At 39.2% G+C, this 27,510-nt stretch overlaps 1 protein-coding gene across 1 annotated transcript in view; it reads right to left on the minus strand.

Annotated features, from left to right (window-relative positions):
• Positions 1 to 19,377: 19,377 nt before the first annotated feature.
• The window catches only part of LOC131440568 (probable serine/threonine-protein kinase pXi), a 49,598-nt gene continuing 41,465 nt past the window's right edge, over positions 19,378 to 27,510 (minus strand). The window contains exon 6 of the mRNA XM_058611965.1: positions 19,378 to 26,887. Within this exon, the coding sequence (XP_058467948.1) occupies positions 26,185 to 26,887 (703 nt within the window). The 3' untranslated portion in view covers positions 19,378 to 26,184. The remainder of the gene's footprint in view (positions 26,888 to 27,510) is intronic.

Genomic DNA, 27,510 nt, shown 5'->3' on the forward strand with positions numbered 1-27,510 from the left:
AAAGCCGTTTTTGTTGCTGATTTATTACAATCACGTATCGATTGTCCCGAACTTCTGCAATTGATTAATCTGGACATTCATCGACGTAATCTACGCTCTCATCGTTTCTTAAGTTTACCCATTGCACGAACAAATTATTGTTACATTACAATGAACCATTTTCCAGTATGTGCAGGACATTCAATAGCTGCTCCAATGTTTTCGACTTTCATCTATCCCGAAATATGATCAAACGATTGTTTCATTGCCACTCGTCAGTTTAACTTTGGATCAGGATTTGTCTGTAACCGTTTGTATTTTTGTTCAACCTAGTGGTGGTTGAACAAAAATACAAAAATTTCTCCCATCACCGTTGGAAACTAATCAGATTCGCTCGATGATACTAACCCTTTCGCTTTCCTTCTCATTTTCTTCGTCTTCTTTATTTCTATTGGAAACTAATCAGATTCGCTTGCGAATACTAACCCGCTCGCACTTCCTTCTTCTCTCCGTCTTCCACCATCTTTTCGATCACTAATTAGATCTACTTGCCAATTCTAACTGTTACATTAGTTATTAGTCGGGTTCTCACACACGCTAAATTTGTTCTCACCTATATTCAATACAATATTTCTCCCTCTTCCTTCAGTTGAATAAAGTCACTTGTATCGAACAGACACACTAGTCTTTTGCTCTGTACCATATCCGTAACATGGTGTCAGAAGCACTCGCGGCATAAAGTTCGAAAAGTAAAACGTTCGTAATCGTCGGTCATTAAACATCCGAGATCGCGTTGTACGTAATAAAGAAAGCGATTTTAACTTTCTTCGCGAATCATCCAAAATGGAGGAGCTAGCAAAGCTGTTGGAACACCAAAATAAGCTATTCGAGAAGCTGATTCGCCAGCAGGGAGAGCCCCCGGCGGTAGCACCTGGGCCCCAAAATGTGCCGCTTCCTCCGCCATTGTGCCTTGAAGGTGACATGGATGAAAATTTTTCATTCTTCGAGGACAACTGGAAAAATTTTGCCACAGCAGTGGGCATGGACGCGTGGCCTCCGGCAGACAATGCGAAAAAGGTTAGCTTCTTATTGTCAGTCGTCGGCACGGAAGCACTGAAAAAGTTCTGCAATTTCGACCTTACCGAAGCGGACAGAAGAACACCGGAGGATGTGCTGGCAGCTATCAAAGCCAAAGTGACGCGTACCAGAAACATTATCGTAGATCGACTGGATTTCTTCACGGCCAGCCAAGCAGCTACGCAGAGCATTGACGATTACACGGCCCGTTTGAAGTCGTTGGCAAAGCCGGCGAAGTTTGGAGCACTACTAGCGGAGATGATCACCTACAAGCTGGCCACATCCAACAAATGGCCACATCTTCGTTCAAAAATGCTCACGATGGCCGATCTGACGTCACCGAAGGCGATAGATCTGTGCCGTGTGGAGGAGATTACGGCGAAGCACGTCCAGTCTCTCTCATCTGACAAAGTACCGGAAGTGAACAAGCTAAAAGCTTCATCCTCGAAGGCTCGTCTGTGCAAGTTCTGTGGGGAATGGCATTCGTTCACTAAAGGTTCTTGCCCAGCTTTCGGAAAAAAAAATGCAAGCTGTGCTCTGGGAAGAACCACTTCGAAAAAGTTTGCCGAAAGAATCCAGCGAATTCGTCGAAACGCAACCGTACGCGCCGAGTGAAGAAAGTAAATGACGACACATCCGAGGACAGTGACTCGAGCGATGAGGATAGTGACCAGTCGGAAGACTCGGAAGTCGGTGAAATTGGCAAAATTTTCGACAACTCGAAGAAAGGAGGAAACGTCCTGGCGGAAATATCTCTGAAGGTAAATAGCAAGTGGAGAAGAGTGAAATGCGAGCTGGACACAGGTGCCAATACCAGCTTGATCGGCTACGACTGGTTGTGCAAACTAACCGGAGAATCAGATCCAAAGTTGCTCCCGTCACCGTACAAACTCCAAGCATTCGGTGGGGGAACAATCACTGTCCTTGGCCAAGTTAAACTTCCCTGTAAACGCCAGAAGAAGAAGTACTTGCTGGTTTTGCAGGTCGTCGACGTCAACCACAGACCACTACTATCTCTGAAGGTTTGCACAACGTTTGGCCTGGTTAAGTTCTGCAACTCCGTCAACGTGGTACCAGCTCATCCGGCACTAGAAGACCCAAATGTGCTGCAGATATATCGCATCGAAGCCGAAAAAATCGTCGGTAAGTTCAGTGACGTTTTCCGTGGCTATGGGATAATGAACGGAGAAGTCACTTTGGAAATCGACGAGAGTATTACGCCAGTGATACAGCAGCCCCGCCGAGTGCCGATTGCTCTGCGATCGAAGCTGAAAGCCGAACTTGACCAACTGCAGAAAGACGGAATCATTACGAGGGAATATCATCACACCGACTGGGTGAGCAATATTCTCCTTGTGAAACGTGGTATTCCAGGCTCCGAGTCGATTCGGATTTGCTTGGATCCTATTCCGTTAAATAAGGCGTTAAAAAGACCCAATCTACAATTCGTAACGCTGGATGAAATTCTGCCTGAGTTGGGCCAGGCGAAGGTATTCTCGACGGTGGATGCACGGAAAGGTTTCTGGCACGTAGTGCTGGATGAACCAAGCAGCAAGCTGACGTCATTCTGGACCCCATTCGGTCGCTACAGGTGGCTGAGACTTCCATTTGGCATATCTTCAGCCCCCGAAATATTTCAATCCAAATTGCAAGAGATCATCCAGGGGTTGAATGGTGTGGAGTGCCTGGCCGACGATGTCCTGGTGTACGGTCGGGGCACAACTATTGAGGAAGCACTTCGGGACCACAACGTCAACCTCGAAAAGCTGCTCGAACGTCTAAAACAAAGCAATGTCAAATTAAACAAATCGAAGCTCAAACTTTGTAAGCCTTCCGTTAAATTTTACGGACATATTCTCTCGAACGAAGGATTACAGCCAGACGTCACAAAGATTTCGACCATTAAGAACTACCCGGTCCCAGCGAATCGAACGGAACTGCATCGATTCATTGGGATGGTCACGTATCTCAGCCGGTTCATTCCAAACCTGAGTGCCACATTCTCGAAACTCCGTCGTTTGATCTCCGAAAAGGTGCCATGGCAATGGACTAAAGCTGAGGATGAAGAGTTCTCTATTGTAAAATCCCTAGTGTCCGATATCACGACCCTGCGGTATTACGATGTGCGTGAGCCGCTGACAATCGAGTGCGACGCAAGCTGCTTCGGACTCGGAGTGGCCATCTTCCAAAAGGATGGTATCGTCGGCTATGCATCGAGGACGCTGACAAACACGGAGAAGAATTACGCCCAAATAGAGAAGGAGTTACTGGCAATTCTTTTCGCGTGCGTGCGCTTCGATCAACTGATCGTGGGAAATCCCTGCACTACGGTGAAGACCGATCACAAGCCTCTGATCAACATATTCAACAAGCCACTGTTAACAGCTCCGAAGAGGTTGCAGCATATGCTCCTGAACTTGCAGCGCTACCAGTTAAAACTGAAGTTCGTCACCGGAAAAGAAAACATCGTGGCGGACGCGATCTCTCGCGCCCCTTATGATGACCCAGCTGCACGCAACGAATATCAAAAGTTGAACATCTACAAAGTCTTTCAGCAGCTGGAAGATTACAACGTGAGTGGCTACTTGAGTATCTCCGACAGCTGTTTGAGTGGTATCATGGAGGCCACCAAGCAAGATGCAGCTCTGCAAGCAGTGATGGATTATATCCGAAATGGTTGGCCCAATACCATTGACCGGGTGCCAACTGCCGTCAAAGTTTACTTCAAGTATCGGAGCGAGCTGTCTACACAAGATGGACTGGTGTTCAGGAACGATCGGATTCTGATCCCGTCAGTCCTGCAGCGGTCTATGATCGACAAAGTACACGTGAGCCACAACGGTATCGAAGCAACCCTAAAGCTCGCACGAGAAAATATTTTCTGGCCGGGAATGAGCGCGCAGATTACGGATGTGGTAAAGGAATGTACTATCTGCGCCAAATTTTCACCAAGCCAGCAGAAACCATCGATGCAGAGTCACCCTGTTCCAGTCTACCCGTGGCAAATCGTTTCCATGGATGTGTTTTTCGCCTCCTACCGTGGCAAGAAACACCAGTTCCTTGTAACAGTGGATCATTACTCTGATTACATTGAGCTGGACATTCTCAAAGACATGTCCGCCAGAAGTCTAGTTGAAACCTGTAAAAATAACTTTTCTCGACACGGAATTCCGCAGATCGTCGTCACGGACAATGGGACCAACTTCGTGAACAAGGAAATGAAGCAGATGGCGACCAAATGGGACTTCAAGCACTCGACTTCTTCCCCACACCATCAACAAGGGAACGGGAAAGCGGAAGCAGCCGTCAAAATCGCGAAGCGGTTGCTACAAAAGGCAGAAGAAACCAATCAAGACATTTGGTATGTTTTACTTCACTGGAGGAACATCCCGAACAAGATAGGCAGCAGCCCGGTGAGCAGATTGTTTTCACGCAACACAAGATGCGGAGTTCCAGCCTCGATGAAAAAATACGATCCTCGAATTGTGCAAAATGTCCCGGAAACAATCCTGGAAAACAAGAGGAAGGTGAAGTACTACTACGATCGAAAGTCTCGCAACCTACCTGCACTGCAAACTGGAACGCCTGTTTACGTACAAGCACATCCGGAAAGCAACAAGTTCTGGACACCAGGAACGATTAACGAGAAGCTGAGCGACCGATCGTATGTGGTGGACGTTGACGGTTCTTGCTACCGGAGAGATCTGGTGAACATCAAGCCGCGTAATGAACCAGAATCAAGCCCTCTCGTCTCGATTCCAGATAGTTCACCACAAAACAGTGACAGCACAACACCTACCATTAACGCAACACCTGGACTGCAATTGATTCCGCCGCCGTCTACTGCGATTGAACCAAACGAGAAAACAACACCAGTGGCAACTCCCGTTGTCAACAAATCAGCTGATGCACCCGAGATGACACACGGCAGGGGCAGCAAGGGTGCTGCGGCCACCACCAACAAATCGAACAAGCAGACCACAGATGCGACGTACAGACCGAAACGTGAGAGAAAACTTCCGGGCAAGTATGAAGACTATGTTATAGATGATTAATTTTTATTTTTAAAATGAGAAGAGGATGTTACATTAGTTATTAGTCGGGTTCTCACACACGCTAAATTTGTTCTCACCTATATTCAATACAATATTTCTCCCTCTCCCTTCAGTTGAATAAAGTCACTTGTATCGAACAGACACACTAGTCTTTTGCTCTGTACCATATCCGTAACACTAACCCCGTCTTTCTCTTCGTCTTCCACCATCTTTTCCATCACCAACTAGATCTACATGCCGATTCTAACCCCGTTGTTCGACCACGCTTACTTTTCACCCCCTCCACCTACCTTCATCATCTATTTACCTATCCCTTTTTCTCCGCCAGTTGAAGCAAGAACACTATTGCTGCCCTGTAGTGCTTGGTGTCATCAACTAGATATAGGGTTATAGGTTTAGTTTTAATTATTTGTTTTTATTGTTAGTGTTAAGCCTTATTGCATCTGTTCGATCATTGTAATCTGTTGATACGAAAGATGAGGAGGTTTTATACCTGCTGGAAAGAGAGATTGCCAAATTTCATCTCCATCGGGCTTTTCCCTGCTCCCAAAAAATAAACAAAAAAAAACAAAACAAAATAAACAAAAAATAAACGTAGTTGTGATGGTTAAATTGTATTAATAATGATAAGTTGAGTTTTTGAACGAAAAGGATTATATGTATTTTTAAAGAAAATTCCGTCATATCACACAAATAGAGATTTACATTTATCATGTAAATCTCTATTTGTGTGATATGACGGAATTTTCTTTAAAAATACATATAATCCTTTTCGTTCAAAAACTCTCAACTTCTACAAGCTCATGAATAGAATTCTACACTGAAAGAATTTTCCGGCCACAAGCTGAATGGTTTTTGCTTCATCCGATCCCCATAACGGTTTTCAGATGGTTTCAATAAGTCGGCCATTAAATTTCCCCTCTGTCAACAACAAATTGATTTGTATGAATATAATAGGAAGTTTGTTTAACGCACATACACTTATAAATTGAATGAATCCAAAATGTAGATGATTTTCGTTTCAAAATTAATCATCACAGCAGCCGTATAGGAAATACTATTCATTTTGTAGTGCGTATAATGTTCGTACAAGGGGCAAATCACTCTAAACTTTGTCTGAACTCAAACAAGTTTTACCGGGAGTAAAAAAGTTTAGCAGGGATCTCGCTGGATTCCCACTTAGAAAAAAACGTTCAACGGTGGTCCTTCATTGGTCCAATACGTTGGATCATTGGTCCAATGAAAGTCCAATCAATCGTTCAACGGGAGGCCAACACGGGACCTTCGTTTGCCGATTTTGAAACAGACCGTTGAACCGAATGCCATTTTTTTCGTTCAACAAACCCGGCAGACAGAGGTCCATTGTTGAGCCATTTTTAACATGAGGAGTTGGAGCCCCGTTGGACTAGTTTTACTGCAGAATTTCTGAAGTTTTCTCCACTTATTTGTTTAAACTAACAATACATACCTACACAATACTTTTTTTTTTTTTTTTTTTTTTTCAAATAAAATTTTTATTAGGCTCATTTGCTTTAGCTTAACGTGGCCGATTGTCTTGTTGTTAGGGAGAGAGAAAGGGATGCCGTATTACGGGGCGGCATACTCCCCAGTTAGTAAGGGGACATAGGGAGGGTGGGACCTACACAGTATTGAATTGAAATTTGAATACATCATTGGTTTGTGGCATACATCTTTTAGACACATTTTGCGTTCGATGAATCTTCATGTTTTTCAGTTTGTAGCAATGAAGAGATTATTCTGGATTGGAATGCTTCGTTGGTGTGTTCTGACGTTGATGTGACGTTTTTGGGTAGCTTCCAGCAACTCAGTCAGTTCAAGGCAGGTGCATGCTCCGAAGCATCGTTTACACAGGCCATACTTCCAGCAACGTAAAGAAGAGTGCGGTAGAGCTGTAGACGAGAAAGAGATAGGGAGAGCACTAAATTTGAGCATTGATAGTTTTCAAGAAGTTATAGATGAGAGTCATATAAGAAAGATTTCGAGTTGCCAAGACGTCGCGGACTGGTACGAAGAGTGGTATACCTCGGGCCCGAAGGGAACCTATGAGTTGGGACCTGGCATCACTATACTCGACACACATCCAAACAACATGCTCGATGTCATGATAACCCTCACCGCAAACGCAGACACCACTCTCAGCGAGCCCCACACGACGGAGATGCGCGCTGAACATATAATGATTAGACATGAGCCTTGACATTACACGAATAAAGTCTCGGCTCACGTCTAACCCCCGGAACCAAGCTTTCGTCGATACCTGTGGGATTATTGAGTGTAACCATCGTCCCAGAGTTCCACTATTCCATGTATTCTGCCAGCTAGCTAGAGTTTTCTGACGACAGCAACTGAAAAATTCATTGAAGCAGATTGGTCTTTCATAGATATCACCTTCTAGTGCGCCCACCTTGGCTAACGAGTCCGCCCTCTCATTGCCCCGTATGGAACAATGTGAGGGGACCCAAACCAAGGTAATCTGGTATGATTTTGCAGATAAAGCACTCAATTGTTCCCGTATTTTCCCCAGGAAATACGGCGAGTGCTTTCCAGGCTTCACTGAACGGAGAGCCTCAATGGAACTGAGACTGTCCGATACAATGAAGTAGTGATCTGTGGGCAGAGTGTCAATGATCTCAAGGGTATACTGAATTGCAGCTAGTTCTGCGACGTAAACTGAAGCTGGATCACTGAGTTTATAGGAAGCGGTGAAATTTACATTGAATATACCGAAGCCAGTGGACCCGTCTAGATATGATCCGTCAGTGTAAAACATTTTATTACAGTCGACTTCTTTAAATTTATTATTAAAAATTTTTGGGATCTCTTGAGGGCGTACAGGATCCGGGATTCCACGAATTTCTTCTTTCATGGATGTGTCGAAAAACACAGTAGAATTAGAAGTATCCACAAAATGAACACGATTGGGAACAAACGAAGAAGGATTTATATTCTGAGCCATGTAGTCAAAATACAAGGACATAAAACGGGTTTGTGAATTAAGCTCGACGAGCTTTTCAAAGTTTTCTATCACCATCGGATTCAAAATGTCGCATCGGATTAGCAGTCGATATGAGAGATCCCAGAACCTGTTTTTCAACGGTAAGACGCCCGCCAGCACTTCAAGACTCATCGTATGGGTTGATTGCATGCAACCCAAGGCAATACGTAAACAACGATACTGAATTCTTTCCAGTTTAATGAAATGAATATTCGTAGCGGAGCGGAAACAGAAACATCCATATTCCATTACTGACAATATCGTCGTTTTGTACAACCTGATCAGGTCTCCTGGGTGAGAGCCCCACCAAGTTCCGGTTATTGTACGAAGGAAATTGATTCTCTGTAGGCATTTTCGTTTCAAATACCTAATGTGACATCCCCAGGTACCTTTGGAATCGAACCAGACCCCGAGATATTTAAATGTGAAAACCTGAGCTATGGTTTCACCCCCTAGTTGAAGCTGTAATTGCGCAGGTTCTCGCTTCCTTGAAAATACAACCAGCTCAGTTTTCTCCGTAGAGAACTCGATACCCATTTGAAAAGCCCATGTCGACAAGTTGTCGAGGGTATCTTGCAATGGTCCTTGGAGATCGGCAGCTTTGGGTCCTATAATAGACACAACACTGTCGTCGGCAAGTTGTCTTAGCGTGCAAGATGCGTTGATACATTCATCAATGTTATTTACGTAAAAGTTGTATAAAAGGGGGCTTAAGCATGAGCCCTGAGGAAGACCCATGTAACTGAATCGCTTTGTCGTCAAATCTCCATGCTCAAAATGCATGTGTTTCTCGGACAATAGATTATATAAAAAGTTGTTCAAAACTGGTGAAAGACCATGCTGATGCAACTTCTCAGATAGAACGTTAATGGAAACTGAATCGAATGCCCCCTTGATGTCGAGGAAAACTGATGCCATTTGTTCTTTACGAGCAAATGCCATTTGAATTTCTGTTGAGAGCAACGCTAGACAATCGTTCGTTCCTTTGCCCCTGCGGAACCCAAATTGTGTACCTGAAAGCAATCCATTTGTTTCGACCCAATTGTCTAGACGGAAGAGAATCATTTTCTCCAACAATTTCCGAATACAGGAAAGCATAGAAATCGGCCGATACGAATTGTGATCGGAGGCTGGTTTTCCAGGTTTTTGAATAGTAATAACTCTCACTTCCCTCCATTCGTGTGGGACAATATTACCCTCGAGGAACTTGTTGAATAAATTCAACAAGCGCCTTTTGGCAGAGTCGGGCAGATTTTTCAACAAGTTGAATTTAATTCTGTCTAACCCCGGGGCTCTATTGTTACACGACAAGAGCGCAAGTGAGAACTCTACCATCGAAAACGGTGTTTCGTTTGTATTCAATGTCGCGACGCGGGATATCTTCTGTTCCGGAACAGAATCAGGACATACTTTCTTAGCGAAATCAAATATCTCGCTTTCGTTCGCGTGATTTCGATTGCGCATGCGACGGGCCGTATTCCAAAGAGTGCTCATTGCTGTTTCTCTCGTTAATCCGTCAACAAACCTTCGCCAGTAACCGCGTTTCTTAGCTTTAATCAGACTTTTCATTTGAAATTCTAACGCCGCGTATTTCCGATAATTATCTGGCGTTCCGTTCCTTCTAAACGAGATGAAGGCTGAAGCTTTTTTCGTTTTCAGCTCTGAGCACTCTTTGTCCCACCATGGGTTGGGAGAACGCATACTAGTTTGCGCGCTAGGTACTCGTTTCGTCTGAGCTTGAATTGCGGTGTCAAGAATCAAGCCAGCCAAAAATGTATACTCTTCCTCCGGAGGAAGCTCCTGTGATGTTTCTAGTTTCTCAGATATCGAGCTCGCGTAACGTTTCCAATCAATGTTTCGTGTGAAATCGTACGAAACATTGATTGTTTCCGATGGTCTTCCACGGTTGGTGATAGAAACTATGATCGGCAAGTGATCGCTACCGTGAGGATCACAGATTACCTTCCACTTGCAATCTAACTGTAGCGAAGTCGAGCAAAGGGATAAATCCAGCGCACTTGGTTGTGCTGGCGGTCTAGGGTTCCGTGTCATTTCTCCCGTGTTTAAAATTGTCAAATTGAGGTTGTCACACAGATCTTGGATTAACGAAGAACGATTATCATCATATAAGCAGCCCCATCCTGTACCATGCGAGTTAAAGTCCCCTAAAACCAGCCGCGGTGAAGGAAGAAGTTCTATGATGTCTGCAAGCCGACGATGCCCTATCGAGACTCTGGGAGGAATGTAGATAGAAGCTATACATAGATCTTTGCCTTTAATATTAATTTGGCAAGCAACAACTTCAATTCCCGGTGTCGAGGGGAGGTTAATACGATAAAATGAATAGCACTTTTTAATCCCTAAAAGTACCCCTCCATAAGAGTCTTCTCGGTCCAGGCGGATTATGTTAAAATTATGGAAGTCGAGGTTGATGTTAGAAGTAAGCCAAGTTTCACTCAAGGAGAATACATCGCAATTATGAGTATGTATTAAGTGTTTGAAAGAATCAAGTTTTGGGATGATACTTCTGCAATTCCACTGAAGCACAATGATCATATCTTCGATTCTCAGTGGTAAATTATCCATCAAAAGATACGATCGCTGCAAGGAGGGGCCATTGTTCTGTCAACTGTTTTAAAAATGTCCTTACTGTTGGCAGTAGAGCAGTTAGGAAGCTTTTCAGAGGATCAGTAATATTGAAGGCTGTTAATATCCAGTCCACGATATCAGAAAATTTCAATAATCCAGCGTTTGTTGGATTTTCTGGTTGTGCTTTGGGGTCATTCGGGTTTTTTGATGCCCCAGGAAGTGCTGGGTACTCCTTATCATCCCTAAGTTTTTTGAACCCAGGAGGTGTTTGCTTCGGTTTTGAGTCAGCACTTTTTGTTTCCGTTTGGTTCTTTTGTGACGAAGAGGACAGTCTGAGGCCTTTACGAGGAAGCTTGGGAGAAGCCAGATTTTGTCTTTTCCTGCTTCCTTCAACCTGTGTGTAGGAAGGTCCTTCGCCTGGGTCGTCAGAGGTATCCTCTTCAACTGGCAAGATTGCAAACGGGTTCTCAGGGGTCGATGGAGTGGTTCTTTTTAAGATTTCCGCATAAGAACGTTTGGAACGTTCTTTCACGGATCGCTTCAATTTCTCCGCACGCTGTATGTACGTAGGGCACACCGAAAGATCATGAGGATTCTCCCCGCAGTAGCAACACTTTTCCACTGCTCTTCTGCAGAGATCGTCCTCATGGGCCTCTCCGCATTTGCCGCATCGCAGTTTGTTGCAACAATAGGTTGCCGTATGACCTAGCTGTTTGCAGCTTGTACAATGCATTACCCGCAGTACATACAGCCGAACAGGTAGACGAACTCCACTCACTACCAAATAATTTGGAAGTGCAGATCCGGCAAAAGTCACGCGAAATGAGTCCGATTGGTAAAATTTACCATCTATCGATTTGGAGTGCAATTGCTTGCACTCCAAAATTTTCACTGGTTGAAGGTCGGGGTTTTTGAAACGGCCTACCCCGTCCTTCATCAGATCTTCGATTGTCAGACTTTCGTCACGGACCACACCGTCGATCTCCACCACATGAGACGGGACGTACACGCGGTATTCCTTCGTGAACAACTCGTTGGTAGCAATCCCGTTTGCTTGCTTCAGGTCGGACACAACAACGCGTAACTTGTTTGGCGAAACCTTATCTATTGTTTTTATTGCCGAGTAATGTTTTTCCAGGTCCCGAGCAATATTTAAAACTCTGAGAGACTTTAATTTGGGCCGGAAGTATACCACCCACGGACCCCCCGAGCCATCGTCTTGGTAAACTTTTTGGCGAGCAGGCAATATCTTAGAGGGAGATGGAGGCATCGGAGAGGGAGATGGCATCGGAGAGGGAGATGGTATCGGAGGGGGAGATGGTATCGGAGGGGGAGATGGTGTCGGAGGGGGAGATGGTATAGGAGGGGTAGATGGCATCTCGGAAGCAAACTCAGCCTCTAAATGTTCTTCGTTCATTCGTTCAGCTTCGCCCTCCTCCGAGACACCCCCACTGTCATCAATATTCATATTTAAAGTGCGGGAGTAAAGAAGTCTCCCGCACTTGAAATGAGAAAGAAAGAAATAAAATGAAAAGAAAATATATGAATAGTAAAAGTTGGAAGAAAAAGTTTGAGAAAATACTTAACAGTATGTCACGGTAAGCTGTTAGGTGAGTTGCTCCTTCACTCCTTCGTTGTGCTTCAGCGTGACCTTGACTCAGGATTTGGCTGCTGCGATGCGGGTAGCAAACAATAGAAATAACTGCTGCCCGAGGATAGCACAATAGCGTCTACTGTCGATACCGATACAAAACCGGTGCACAGACAGAACTCACTTGCGGGGATGCTACTTTTTATCACTTTTATTTAATGCCTATACTACAGCCTCTGCTGTGATAGACACCTTCGTCTTACCGATGTCGATTGTTAAAAAAACGCGTGTGCTCACTTCGAACATTCGGTTACGAATGAACACAATACTTCTACTTCACGTAGAATAACAACAAATTTTCTTTCTATGTAAAGGTAACACTTAATTTTCACACTATTTTTGCAAGAGAAAAAACAACAACAAACCGTTCCAGCAAATTGAACGAATATTTCGTGCAATATGTCGTTCAACAAACCAACAAAATTGAACGGCCTGCTGAGAGGGTTAGAATGGGATTAGAGAAGTTTAGCCGAGATCTGGAAAAGCATTATTTTGACATAAGAAGCTGTGAACGTGGGAGCAGAGATGCCAGATATTTTTCATAGAAAACCTGTATTGTTTTGTATAAAAAATCTGTATTTATCTGTATTCAGAAAGGAAATTTCGGAAATAAAATGATGTTTGAAGATGTTATTCCATTAGATTATTGTTATAGAATGGCAGATGCAAAGAGCATTCCTTTATATCGTAAGTCCTTGCCGCACGGACATGAACATTCAACGACGAAATTTAATTGTTTTTGTTATCAACCACAATTGAATTGTAAATCCATATACTTTTTTCGTTTGAAACTGATGACTTGGAATTCAAACATGGAATTCAAACGCCCATTACGCAACGTCAAGTCAGGTCATACAACTTTTCAGTCTGACAATAAAGTTTCATGACGCTGCACGAAGAAATTTTCATTTGAATATGGGTAATCAAACACGCTCAGACGGAAAAGTTTCATTATTTCTTTCTTACTTTTTGTGGTATCTGTATAAATCTGGATTTAATTTGAGAAATTTGTATAAAATCTGTACTCTGTATTAAATCTGTATGCGCATGTAAAAATCTGTATAATACAGATAAATCTGTATAAATGGCATCTCTGCGTGGGAGCTCGAATGACAGATACACTTCAAACAAGATTAGGCAAAACTAGGTTGGATTAGTTTTAAATTAACCAAATTTATCTAGACTAGTTGGGATTAAAAGAGATTAGAGAAAATTGTTTTGGAATGACATGAGTTTATTAGTATGAGATTGTCTAGAGTTTAGAGTGATTTGCCCCTTGTGTTCGTACATATAATCGCATATCATAAACCGAATGAATTTAATCTACACCAATCGTCGGATGATATTAAGAAGATTTTCATGTAGTTTTATGTATTACGAAGTCCTTATAATGCGGATGATATTAAGATGAAATAATATTGAAATTATACAGCTGGAAATGAAAATTAAAATGCAAATGACCTACAGGGTCCGGCACTCGAAGTGTAACCAATTAAAAAGGCCATAAATTCAGTTTGGAAGATTACTTTTACTTAATTCAAAGTACAAAATGTGTAAAAATAATACAAAATTCAGAATCAATTCACTTTTGCTCGATATGACCACCTTTTGCCTTGACTATGGCCTTGAGACGGTCAAAAAACGAATCGCAAGTTGCCAAATGTGACTTGCAGGTATTTAGGCCCACTCGCGGACAATAACTTTTTTCAGCGCCTCGAGACTGGTGTATCTTTTAGTTCGGACTTTGCTCTCCAAAATGGCTCAAAGAGAATAATCCATTGGATTCCATCTGGTGAATTCGAGAGCCATTGTGTGGACGTGATGAAGTTCGGAACGTTGTTTTTCAGCCATTCTTGGTTCACTCGAGCTTTGTGAGACGGTGCCGAGTCCTGCTGAAACGTCCATGGTCTGCCACCGAAATGTTTGTCTGCCCACGGCTTCAAAGCAACCTCCAGAATACTTTCCCGATAATATGTCGCATTTACCTTGACGTCATTTACCTTGATGAAAACGATTGGAGAGCGCCCATCTGCGGTTACAGCGGCCCAAACCATTATCTGTTGCGGGTGCTGCCTCCTGGTGGCCAATCGATGACTCAAATTCTCAACTAAACCCTATCGGTTTGAGAGTTTACGAATTGCTCAATTGGAAAAATTTTCTCGTCAGAAAATACAATGTTCGGAAATTGGCCGCTTTCGGCCAAACGAAGCAACTCCTTCGCTCTCTCAAGTCAAGATTTTTTTTTCGCGTTCACTTTTGGCAAAATGCTTTCTTGCGCTTGTAAACAATACAACCACAGACTAACAGACATGACAGTATGAGTTAATTCTTATAAAAATCATTTTTAGTGATGCACTAGTTCCACCTATATTGTACTGCGCGAACTATTTACTATCGGTACACCCCTTGTGTTACGTAAAAGTTTTTTTACTAGTTGGTTTCCCCTCGTTTGTCAACACCGATCAGCAGGGTTGTCAGATTTCGTCAAAATATTTGATAATGAATCGTCACAATAAATTATTGGATTACGTTGATAATATATTTAACTTTTTTAGCGATGTTGGAAGGTAAACATTTATTTTACTCAACGTTGTTCATCTAGACTATTTTTGATTGTGTTGGTTATTTTCACCCGAAATTAAGTGACGGCAGACCAGAAGAAAGTAAATATTGTAACAAAACGGGTTCGATTTTGTATTGCGTTGTAGGATGAGAAGTAGGCACAATTCTGTATATAGTTTTGGCAATATGTAATTAATCTGTATACTGCATGAAATTCGCATGGAGGTATACAAATCAATACAGTACAGGTAATTCTGTATGAATGGCAACTCGGTTGGTAAATGAACAAAATAAACACAGTCAAGATGACAGACAGGATGTATTTGATAGGGTAACGTGGCGCCATCATGACAAATGCGAGTACTGTCCCAAATAAAGGAATATTCGAAATGACCGTTTATATGGTTCAAGAATCTAATTTGAGTGTCCTGTCTGTTAGTCTGTGATACAACTCCGATCTGTCATTTAGCAAATTTCTAGAGAGCTGATGCCCGTGCGTCAGCTGCGCGAGCGGTCTGAAGTTGGTTACACTTCGAGTGCCGGACCCTGTACAATTAAAAAAGTTTTAATTATGCTCCACTTCCATTTTTAAACATTTCTATGACAGTTGAATTTTTTTACAATTGCATTGGAGTTCAATAAGTATGAAAAAGAACAGGTCAAAGTATCAAAAAGGTATCACAGTATATGAATATTTTTCAAAATCGATGAACTGATATGTAAGTGCTCCTAACAAAGGTGGAAATGATCAGATTTGATAAGAAAAATATGACGAAGAATGTCCCACACACTTTCGTCAACCAAGATGTTGGAACGGATTTTGTTTACAAAAATTGATAAGATTATTCGCAAGAGTGTTTTGGGCTGGAACCGCAGGATGCCTAATAAAACTATGAAATATTGCACGAATAATTAAATTTGGGCAATTTCCATTTATTTTATTGAAATAGTAACAAAGTCATAAAAATTTAATTTAATGAATAGAATTGGTTGAAGCTGCAATTTGTTTTCCTTTCATGGATTTAGATTTTGTTAAAAACATTTTCACTGAATTAACAAAAAACAACATTGAAAAAAGAAGATACAAATAACACTGAAGATAAAAATCTTTTATTTAACAAAAATAAAAATATATTTGTTCCCATTTAAATTTGGTTTATTTTCGCATACGTGTTATTATAATTATAATTAATATATTTTAAACCGATCAGCACTATCACCCGAATCATCTGGAAGGCTTGCTTCTAACCATTACGACGACAGTTTTTTCAATTTTTGATCTGCTTTTCGATGTTGGTCGTATTTTAGCTATTGATAAAACGGTTCATAGTAATCGAATGATTTATTGCCGAATTTATGTAAATCCATTTACACTGATTACACCAGAAATTACCGAGCGTGCTATTTTCTTTGAAATAAATTCAGAACTGTAAAACATATCGCAACATTGGTCGTATGTATGCGGATCAAATATAGTTTCTTCGGACTTCTTGCCCTTGACTAAAATAACTGGAAGACAATTGGTTGAATAGTTGATAATTTCTCAAGAAACTTACCTTCCCACATGGTAGTTATAATAATATATTTAATATGGCACTCTGCTTTAGTTTTAAGATGCCGAGAGCAAGGTTTTCACATATACCATTTAGACACCTGGGACAATGTTGCAGAGAAACCATAAGATTTATTGTTACATATTCATTGAAACTTTTCCATTGAACATAAGTAGACATTTCAATATTCTGTATAAACTATGCTGGAGTCGGTTGAGTTATCGTACTAATTTTCGTCAGTGTATGACCAATGAACCAGTTTTTTCCTCTTATTTCCGCCAAGAAATCTTGTCGGAGTTTATCCATAAATCTTTCGAACTCTGTGGCCTTGTAAACGTTGTCAAGGCATCTGCATTGTATGTTGGTGTTATCCTTCCGAGTTTGATCATTGTTTACTTCATTGTCCTGGGTTTGTATTTCTGGAGTATCGATTACTTTTTGACGGCGAATCCGAGAGTAGATCTTTGATAAGATCGATGGAGTCGTTTCTTCGAGTTCCGAAAAAGCTTCTTCCTCCTCCAACAGGTTAAAGAAATTATCTAGTTTTGGGAAAGTTTTCTTTGCTTCGGAAAAACATATTTGTTTGTTTCTCATTTCTCGCGTTATCATTTGTCTTCTGTGCCTTTCTGTGCATTCCTTAACCTTAGCATTGTGCGAAAGTTTGCAATTTGGGCATTTCGTGTTTCGATTGCACTCTCCGGACTCGTGTTGACCCCCACAATTATCACATCTACTTTTGGCCAGGCAGAATTTGAAACTGTGCCCAAAACGCCAGCACTCACTGCATTGACGGATTGGGAAAATGTACAGTTCGGCTTTGAAGTTACATCCATATATCATCACTTTCTTTTTTACGTTTTGTCCTTTCAGGGCTACTTTCAGGTTCGGTGAGTCGATTAGTATTCCGTTTTTGTCTCTTCGTTTGATTCTTCCGACTTTGAGGACTTCGGTGTCTGCATCAATGTTTTTTTTAATTTCATCTTTTTTTTCAAATCTAAAGGTACTTTTACGAAGTGTATGATATGTTTAGACATTCTCGGTGCGAACATTCTTAAATTTTCTTTGGATAAATCAATTTTTTTCAGCGTATCTTCTTTGTTTGTTGAGATTTTATACCTGAAATTTCCGATCTTGGTTATTTCTGTGAAATCGTTAAATCCTGCTGTAGTGAGAATTTTGTCCACTTGTACCGGGTGTCTTGAATTGATCTGTTGTAAATCAATTAGTTCGAGGATTGCTTTAGTTTGAGAGTTCTTTTTTACAGTCTCGTCTTTTTTTATTCGTTCAATCGTCGTTGATTTTTCCTCTCCTTCTTTTGCTTTATCTTTTCCCGGGGCTCCCGTGTTTCTGGTCGAGGCACCTGCGGTACCGACTTTGTACTGTTGTCTGGTAACTATACGTGTACCCGTATTAAACTGCATGTTGTAGATTATACTTCTTTTCTGTTTGTTCTTGAAATATTCACCGTCTTTCTTGTTTACGTCCGTATCGGCAGTACGACGAACGGGTATTTTCGAACGAATACGAATAAACCATTCTTGTTTTCACTCTAATGAATTTGAACGCGACTCGTTTGCCACAAAAAAAAATCAAAAATCATTAAACTTCTTCAAATAAATGCTAAGCCTTGATGAAATCAGTCCAATTCTTGTGATTATCCATATGCGAAACGCTAAAATATATGGCAGTTTAACTTCAAACGATACGTGTATTCGAACATCAATCGTACGAACGGAAAGTCCCATTCTCGTTTACGGACGAATAGACGAAATGGCGTGGTTTCGATTCGTCACTTTTATGCTGCGAATCAATCGTTCGAACACATTGAAAAAAGTTTAATCGATTTCTAACAAATTTATTTTCGAGCTGAAGGTGATTTGCAATCAAATCATAAATTTGTGTATTGCAGAAAACATTTAGAAAGCATAGCAGTATAGTAACATGCTGTTTTTTTTCTGGCGAGCTTTCGAATATATGCACGGTTCCAAGTTTTTACGCATCAAATTTTACATCCATTAGGTACTGGAAAATACGCCATGGGCAAATATGCTTTATTTTATATTAAATGCATGATTTTACCAATGTAATAAATATGAAGACTATCGAAAACATGACAAAATTGCAAGAAAAATGCAACATATTTTTCACAGATAATACTGATCGGACTGCTTTGCACGAAGTTTAATTTGAAAATTTCATTTACCGAGTTGAATCAAATTAGTCCTGAGTACGTTATTATGTAGCATTCGTCACTTCCTTGATGCTTGGAATCTTCCTAAAAACAACTAGTCAGCGAAAAAAACAAGTAAAACAACAAATGATAGCGAAGATTTTTAATTACAACTAAAATCTGTACCAGAACTGATAGTTTAATGTTGGATGGGCGTTGTTTTTATGCATGTGCGATGTTTAAAATAGTGATTGATTCGAACGTAAACGGGAATACGAATTTGATATAATTTCGAGCGTATCGCATACGGCCGTAAACAAGAATGAGGGTGATTAGCTGTAGTTGATTTTTATTTCCTTCCATTTTACTCTTGGCTGGCTTGGGCCGCCATTTTTGTGCATCCGCAAATTTCGAATATGCCATATTCCAAATAAATTATTAGTCCACGAATCAACTCTTTCAACTTTTCTTTTTTTCCGAGGCCGCGTTACCGACACTCGAATCTGTATATCAAATTTGTCACCGAGAAATCAAATAGATCGCAAAATTCATTTTAATCACAGAGCGATTAGAAATCACGTTTTTTCACCAACCAACACTTTTCGTACTTCCACTTGTACGCTTTACCCGTTTTTTTTTTTTGAATGTATGAACAAGCTTGGATGTCTTTGTATGATGGTATTATTACATGCAGAGAATTTTCGGATTGATACAAAAACAAACAATTTTGAGTGATTTGAAAACAATATACCAAATTTATTTCAAAACGTTCATTTCCAACGAATAGGTGTTCCGCCTTCGCTACAGATAAACATCCATAAATAACGCAACTTTTCCAAAGATATTCATCAGACATAATGCGATCCATCGTTATTTCTAATAAAGGCATATCACATTAGCTTTGTCAGGATAAGTGATGCATTCTAATGAAAAAGCCAACAAAAATGTTTAAAGATCGTTAAATTTTTGGTCTTCAAAATGTCAACGTTCAATCGAATAGGTCCAATGTTCATCAAATCTCAATGTACTAAATTGTATTTTTTTAAATTTCTCACAATTGACGGATCACATTTTAATCGATATTCAAGAAGCACTCTTGTAGTGCAAACGTATCCCATTTTGACGAAAAGGTTCAAGTAATTGGGATGAAAAGAGAAGTAGAGATGGATATAGATGGTACGACTGCTTTACATATAAGAAATTACAAGTACGATCAAATTTACTGACGGAACCTACGAGTCGTATATGACAGCATCTACTTAGGTCGCACGTTTGTGTCGTTGGGTCGAATAGCAATTGTGCCAAATGATCATCTTAACAAATGACTTCGTGGAAAATGACATGTCTTATCATGAATGATTTCGTATAAATAAGTGTTATACCAAATGGGCGAGAACAGAGCATATCCATTATTTTACACCAATCCTGCAGAACGCTGTCTTCGTTTCATTAAAATAAAATGTTTTTCTCAAACTCCGATTTCTTAAAAAAAAAGATGTTCACAGCATGTTCTTACAGGTCATGAATTTAGCAATGGTATTATGTACTGCTGCAATGGACAATGTTCCACAAGCTCATGATTTATCACTCGAGCTCTCTCTCACGAAATAATGTTATTTAAGGATGTTTACCGAGTTTTTGTGGTTTGAGAGTTGCACTGCGTAGAACCAGGTAACGAATTTCCAATGCTGAACTTTTCAAAATATTTTGTAAGCAGTGTTATAAGAACTTTTGTATTCCACAAATGGAAAAATTATTTTTGTTGTCTAGGAATATACCACAGAGAATGGCCTTATTTTTCCATGGTGGATCTTGTCACCCTTTCTGTCTCTATCTCTCACATAATATTAACACAATAAAAAATATATGGCAACAATTCAAAAATGTATCCTCTTTTTTGTTTGTGTTTGTAATAAGTTCAGCTCGATCATATATTAGCTTTTTCTTATTTCGATTAAATTGGGCTCCCTTATTAATGTAGTAATATATTTTAGTTCTCTTTTTACTTCATTTTTTACTTTTTTGTATTTTTTATATTTTTTAGATTATTTGTTACTTTTTTCTGTGTATTTTACTTTTTTCGTTTTTTTTTTCTGAGTTTTGTATAAAAATATAACATGGAAATAAGTAGTTCACTTTTTTTTCTTTCTTTCACTAAAATCTGCGAATTTTAATTGTTACTGTTATTGTACATAAAACTTGGAGAGTACCGTTTTTATGTTGAAGATCATACAATTTTACCAGTTCGTTGTGTATCATCATACCAGCTAGTAAGAATGTGAGAAACAAAGAGTTGACGCGAAATAACTATGTTCGCACATGGCCACCGGACACCATACATGCGCAGCTTACCAAGTAGTTTGATACCATTTTTTTGTTGTCTTCGAGAGCAATTGATAGATTGTTAGATACACATTTGGCACGAGTCGGCCAATTGTGGTACTTTTCCAATATTTCTTTTTCGCATATGATTGGGGAAGAATAAAAAGGAATTTTGAGACCAGTCTTATCTGTTTCCTTTGTTTTACTGTTTTTCTTTTCATTTCTAAACAAGAATTGGTTTTATTTTCAAAAGTTTACTAATGCATATGATACTAGAAGATCGATTAATAATAGATATTGCTTAATTTATATCTTCATCGTTCACCAAACTGATGATATGAAAACAAACCACGGTAATAATGCAATTAGTTAATTTTCTGTGGAAGCTACACATTAAAAAAAAATAAACCACAAAGTTTTAGTCAGTTCTTGAATTTAGGGCTATTCTGAACATTCAACTAGTGTCCATATTAAAAAGATATTAATGAACTGTTTTGCTTATGGGAAACATAAGCCTATAGCTTATAATAACCCTGCACTGGGCGTTAGTGTGAACTATTTCTTTTAGTATACCTATTCAGAGCCTTATCCCATTTAAATTCAAAAATTTAAAAAAAAAAACAGTATGGCTGTCAGTATGCAATTTCGATACGACAGAAAAATAAATGTTCTGAATGAATATAATCAAGCGTGATAGAATGTTCTACAATCGTGTCCGCTATTTTAGAAAAAAAAAAAAAAGATGTGAAAATGGGTTGAGACTCTACATAGTTTCATAGGACGAATTAATGAACGTTTATTAATCCTCGAGTTCAGCCGTTCGGTCTTCCGACGAGGTGTAGTTGCATAGGGCATTTTACAAATGGAATACACTAATGTAAACGCCGCTATGCTCAGTGCTTTGCATCTTGCTGACGTTTAATCAAGTTCGTAATACCTGATTCACTAAACCGAACGGGTCGTTCACAGGTTTGCTTGCTACTGACTGTATACAACGGTCTCACTCTTATGTCGTTATTGCTTGAAAACTCTGGCACTGATCCAAGGTAGTTCCTTCCAAACAAATAATTTTCACGAAAATGAGATGGGTTCGTACTCAGCAGCAGGGGATTTGAGCGAACCAGATATAAGAATTAGGTTCGAAACCGACTCGAATGGCAGTTCAACTGCGTTGAAACTATGTTCAATCTTGATTCAAACAAACGATTTCACATTAGTTAGACTGAACACTGGATTTTGTCACCAAGCAAAAATGACCCTAATATAATGCAATGTTGGTTTCAAGCTATTTAACGATAAAAAATAGAACTTGAATTGGGTTGATGAGCCTGCAACAGCAATGTCGTTTTCATCGATTGGAATAAAAGTTTTGGTACTAATGAAAAATAACGTATTTAATCCCTACAGAGCAAGATCGGGTTTCCCAATTTAGGATAAAAATATGAATGAAAAACCAATAAACATTTTCTTTTTGTTGTTTTTTATCGGATGATTTTGATATTAGTATTGACGTGTCTCATTTGCAGGTACAAAGCTAAATTTCGAGCGCAAAACGTTTGATGGGCCTGCGAAAAAAGCTTCTCTTTGTTTACTTTCTCTTTCGATTATTACGCAGTGAATATAGACTATTTATTGAAGTTCCCAGAATAATTCGAAAGTTTATTTTGGCTTATTAGCAATTACAGTGATAAAAATTTGCACGTTAGCACCATGTACAAAGCATTTCAATTATCATAACTCATGTAAATAACATGAAATTCATTAAAATTGCACTTAACTCATGAAACGAATGATTTTTGTAAGAAATCATGTACCATTCATTAACAATGCACGATATAGATATATCGTTGCCGCTAAACTCTGCATGAATTTCATTTCTCATTTTTTTCTATAAAGATTTTAATTGAATCACAATTGACTAAATCAAGTGTTTTTCACATACATACGTGCTGTTCCTATTTTCACTAGAAAACTTGCACCTTAGAAAATTTGCAAATGAAATCCTAAAGCAAATCAGCAAAAGCGATTTGTGAATTGAAAATAAAAAGCATATTTAATTGAAGTGCTATTTACATGTGAATCGATTGTGCTAATTTATAGTAGTGTAGGCGTTTGGCACACACTGAAAATAATTTGCACGCTAGCATCATGTGTAAAGCATTTTAACTATCACATGTCGAATACATAAAATTCGTGAAAATATACACTTAACTCATCAAACGAGCGTAAAAAATGTTGATATTTAGTGGAAATCATGCTACATTTATCTGAAATGTACATCAAAACGATAAGATATATCGTTATTTATAAATTCTGTATGAATTTCATGCAAATGTCTCATTGTTTTCCATATAGATTTCAATTGAAACACGGTTGGCCGAATCAAGTGTTTTGCACATACATTTGTGCTGTACTAATTATTTCCACTAGAAAATGAAAGATTTAACACATGTACTTCGGGCTAAGTAAAACATAATCTAATCTTGCAATCGTGGAACAAATCGCTTTGGTTGAGTATTGAGCATATTAAATTGAAATGCTATTAACATTATAATCGATCGTGCTAATTTTGATCAGTGCAGTTTGCTTACTATCGAAAAAGAGAGAAACTTTAAGTTGCAGTTAAGCCCTTTTGTCGCGAAACTATTCACTCGAAATGCAGCAGAAAACTATGTTAAAGTAAAAAATATTACGTCCTCATTGGAGTCAATAATTTGCCACTAAACATTGTGAGTGCAGTTATTTGGCATTTTCATGCAATTGTTCCTTGAAATCGAATATGCGCTTAGCAACAACAGTAACCCAGATGACTAGATTGTAATGTGCGTTATTTAGATTTTTTTTCGTTTGTTTAGATAGAAAAATAGACTGCGTTCTTGTGTAGTGATAAAAACGGTAAGATCAAAAATGCTTATAGTTTACCCTCATCGTGAGATCTATTTCATTCATTTCTGCAAATAGAATGGAATATTCAATCTCTCGTGATCATTTTATTTAAGGCATGTTATAACACCCCTTTAGAAGTTTCATTTCAGTTTTGACATAGACGACTTTTTTTAGATCGATGACACTACTCTCGGGAAAGCACGCAATATTATATGCATTATACAACAAAGCTACAGCTCTGAAGTAATAAATGTCGGTAAATTACTAGTTTTTGTTACTGAGAATGCAGAACATGTTGTTTTTGATGACTATACCGTTACCAAAGGAAAATCGTAACTGTGCTACTTTCCCCATACTCGAATATCAGTTCCATTAGAATCTTAGCAATTTTTTAGGGAGCTTGACGAATGAAGTCCTTTTTTCCGTCACTGAAGAAAATTGCGGATTTATTCCGCAAAACGAAGATTAATTTATTCTTAACTGTCCCACATGAGGAAATAGTGGGATAAAGGTGTTTAATTAAAAGTTTTACGTGCAACAAATCTTAATTTAATTCTTTTTCTCAAAATCGGCATTCTGTATGGGACTGGTATTCGAATAAGGAGAGTATAGTTGCAGCTAACAGCTCTACAGCTGGTCAACGTTAAAACAAAAATCGCTAATTTGAAAAAATGACAACTATTTCAATAAATTAATTTTTTCCAGCCTGTTCAATCTTCATAGAAAACCGTGGGTGCTAATTTTCTTCCAACTAATAATAATTTTATCTGAATCATTTTTATCTCAATAACACGGTCCTAAACTTAAACCTTATAAATGAATTCCAATTTATCGGATACAAGTTGCTTCGATCGACTCGTGCAGCAGTGCCTTCTACTCAGTAGCAAACAGATAAATATGACTCATTTTACTTTTAATATGATAGAATAGAGGGACTGCAACGGGATCCATGTTATTTGGCATACGGTTGTTTAGCTTAATAAAAAAAAATTGGCGTTATATTTTGTTTAGCGAAGGACAGATGATAACATTGAAATTGTAGAATTCTGATACACAAACCAATATATGAATCATTTACCCGTTTTATTAAAACGTAAGGAATATGTCTCGATTTAATACAATGCCCGCATGGTCGGTCAAATCCGTCGTAGCTATCGTATCGGTATCGATACGCATAGTATCAGGCTACATATTGAGTTTAGTATGATAGCCACCCTTATTCTGAATAACGACGTTTTGATTTTTCGATCGAACGTGGTCCAATCGAATCCTAGCAACCCTTGATTTTCCTAGCGATAATGGGAATACATATAAAATACATACAAAAATCAATCCGTCGTTAATCAGATTAAGGGTGAGCATTGTCCGTTATGCCACTTATTATTTTCAGATCCTGAATGTAGTGTTGGCTACAATATAATTATGCCATTTACTCATTATGCCAAACAGCCTTATGCAAAATTACTGTACATCGAATGAATATGACCCAAATAAAAGCATGTAATAGTTGAATTCTTCAATCTTTTGTATTTGTCTGCTTTACAAAAACAAATTAATAACTTTCGAATACAGCGTGACTAAGCCGTATTATTATCTACATCATAATGCGAGACAAAACATTTCGACTTGAAATTCGGATATTCTTCCTTCCTAGCATTTGCCTGAGGGATGATTTGTTTTTATTTACTTTTGCTTGAGTTTGAGTCGTTATTAATCAACTGAAAAAAATCCTGTCTTCTATCCTCTCTCTCCACTTTTCATGGAACAAAAGGCGCAACGCACTTGCGCGTTTCTTTCGTATTTCAAAGGCAACAAACGGATCCCACAGGTTAGTCCACGAGCTACTAGAATAAATTAAAAAATGAGCCGGTTGCACCACGCCATTCAACAAACGCTAGACTGAGCTTCTCATAACAATAGATTTTGTTAGTTGAGTGCAAAAATATGTGTTATGAATTTGTTTCCAAAAGCTCCAGAATATATTCTTTTATTATGTTGTTCTTCTGCAAACTTTCGTTCAAAATATATATATGTATAGCGAGAATAAGTGCTAATTCTAAACCATATTCATTTGTGAATCATTTACAAAGAGTTACTACCTTTGCGTTTAAAGATATACTAAAATTGATAAAAGAGAAGTTTACAATTTCAAAAATGATGGAGAAATATAGAGCCGGAATCATTGCTGGAATTCAATAATAAATGGCAATTGAAATACGAGGAAGGATAGAAAAGGAAAGTTATGAAGAAGTTTACAGGTTTGTTGAACTAAATAGATGGTGAGATGAAGATTTTAAGGATTAATTCCAGCAAACGTTTCCAATTCAACCACTTTTTGTCGTGATCATATTGTTTGGCGTTTGTTGGCGTTGTGGTTGCTGTTGTTGGTGATGATATTTACGTTGCTGTGGTAAATTATGATCATAATGTTGTGTTTCTTTTGGAAAATCCACCGTTGCTGATGGACTGCAAATGCTGCGTGATTTAAGCGAGAGACGACGCTGCATCAACAGAGACTCGTTCGGTGGCGAAAGGCCCACTGTCAAACCGTTGGTATTGTTGTTGCCCTTGCAGCCATACTCGTCGTATAGATCGCTAATGCGTAGTTGGCCAATCGTACCGATCATCGATTGATAACCGTTCTGAGTCTCTCGCTTCAACGCGGTAACAATTGTGTTTGAGTTTGTATGATAATGCTTATACTTATTAGTAGTATTATTTGTTATTGGATCACAGTTCAAAGTATTTCTATTTTGTGTCGGCTTCCGCCCTTCTCCTCCTCCTCCTCCTCCCACTGCTACTATCACTACCTCTCCTTCGCCGTTGGAAGAATCATCGTCAAGCTTACCAGCTCTAACTACAGGGACCAGCTCGGTATTTCGATTCTGTTGCTGCTGTAAACGATAGTTGCCACCGACGTTAACCCGATTGTTGTTTCCTCCTCCACGATTGTACTGATGGTGATTAGGATTGTTGTTGTATGTGCCATGAATGTTTCCTGGTGCATCCGATGTGCCAAATAGTAGTCTACAAAGGAAATTTTGAAATTATTTAGGTAAATGAATCGACATTTGATCACTTGATATTATTTATTTCTACAAAATGCCATGCAATACTAGCCTACTAATAAAATAGCAAAATAGGGCAGGGTTATATCGTACCCCTTACGATATAAGCTCCACAATGCAACTCAAATATCAAAACCTTTATTTAGAGCGAGATCAATTTTTATTCAACGCATTGGCTAAAAAATACGATAAAAATCGTATCGAAAACCCGAATCGTACGGTCCAGTATTTTCAATTGTTTTACACTAAATATACTTCATGATTTAGATACCACCGACATAAACACAGACGAACGTATCAAAAAGCCAAAACGTTATCATCATTCGAGGGATTACCAAAATACTTTAGGGTAAACCGATAAACAAGGATGGCTTTTATCGTATCAATGAACGTTCGCTGGCAACTCTTCAACGATTGAATCAGTGCCATCAAAAAGAGTTGAAAATCATCGCAACAACAAAAACCCGGCATGGCTCATTTAACATAGAATCGACACCAGTGCGAGGGCGAATTTCTCTCGATGATATTTCTGAAAATCAAAGGTTGGCACGCCGCTGTGGGGATCTTCTCTGAAGCAACAAA

This window comes from Malaya genurostris, chromosome 1, assembly GCF_030247185.1.
Source record: "Malaya genurostris strain Urasoe2022 chromosome 1, Malgen_1.1, whole genome shotgun sequence".
NCBI classification, from domain to species: domain Eukaryota; kingdom Metazoa; phylum Arthropoda; class Insecta; order Diptera; family Culicidae; genus Malaya; species Malaya genurostris.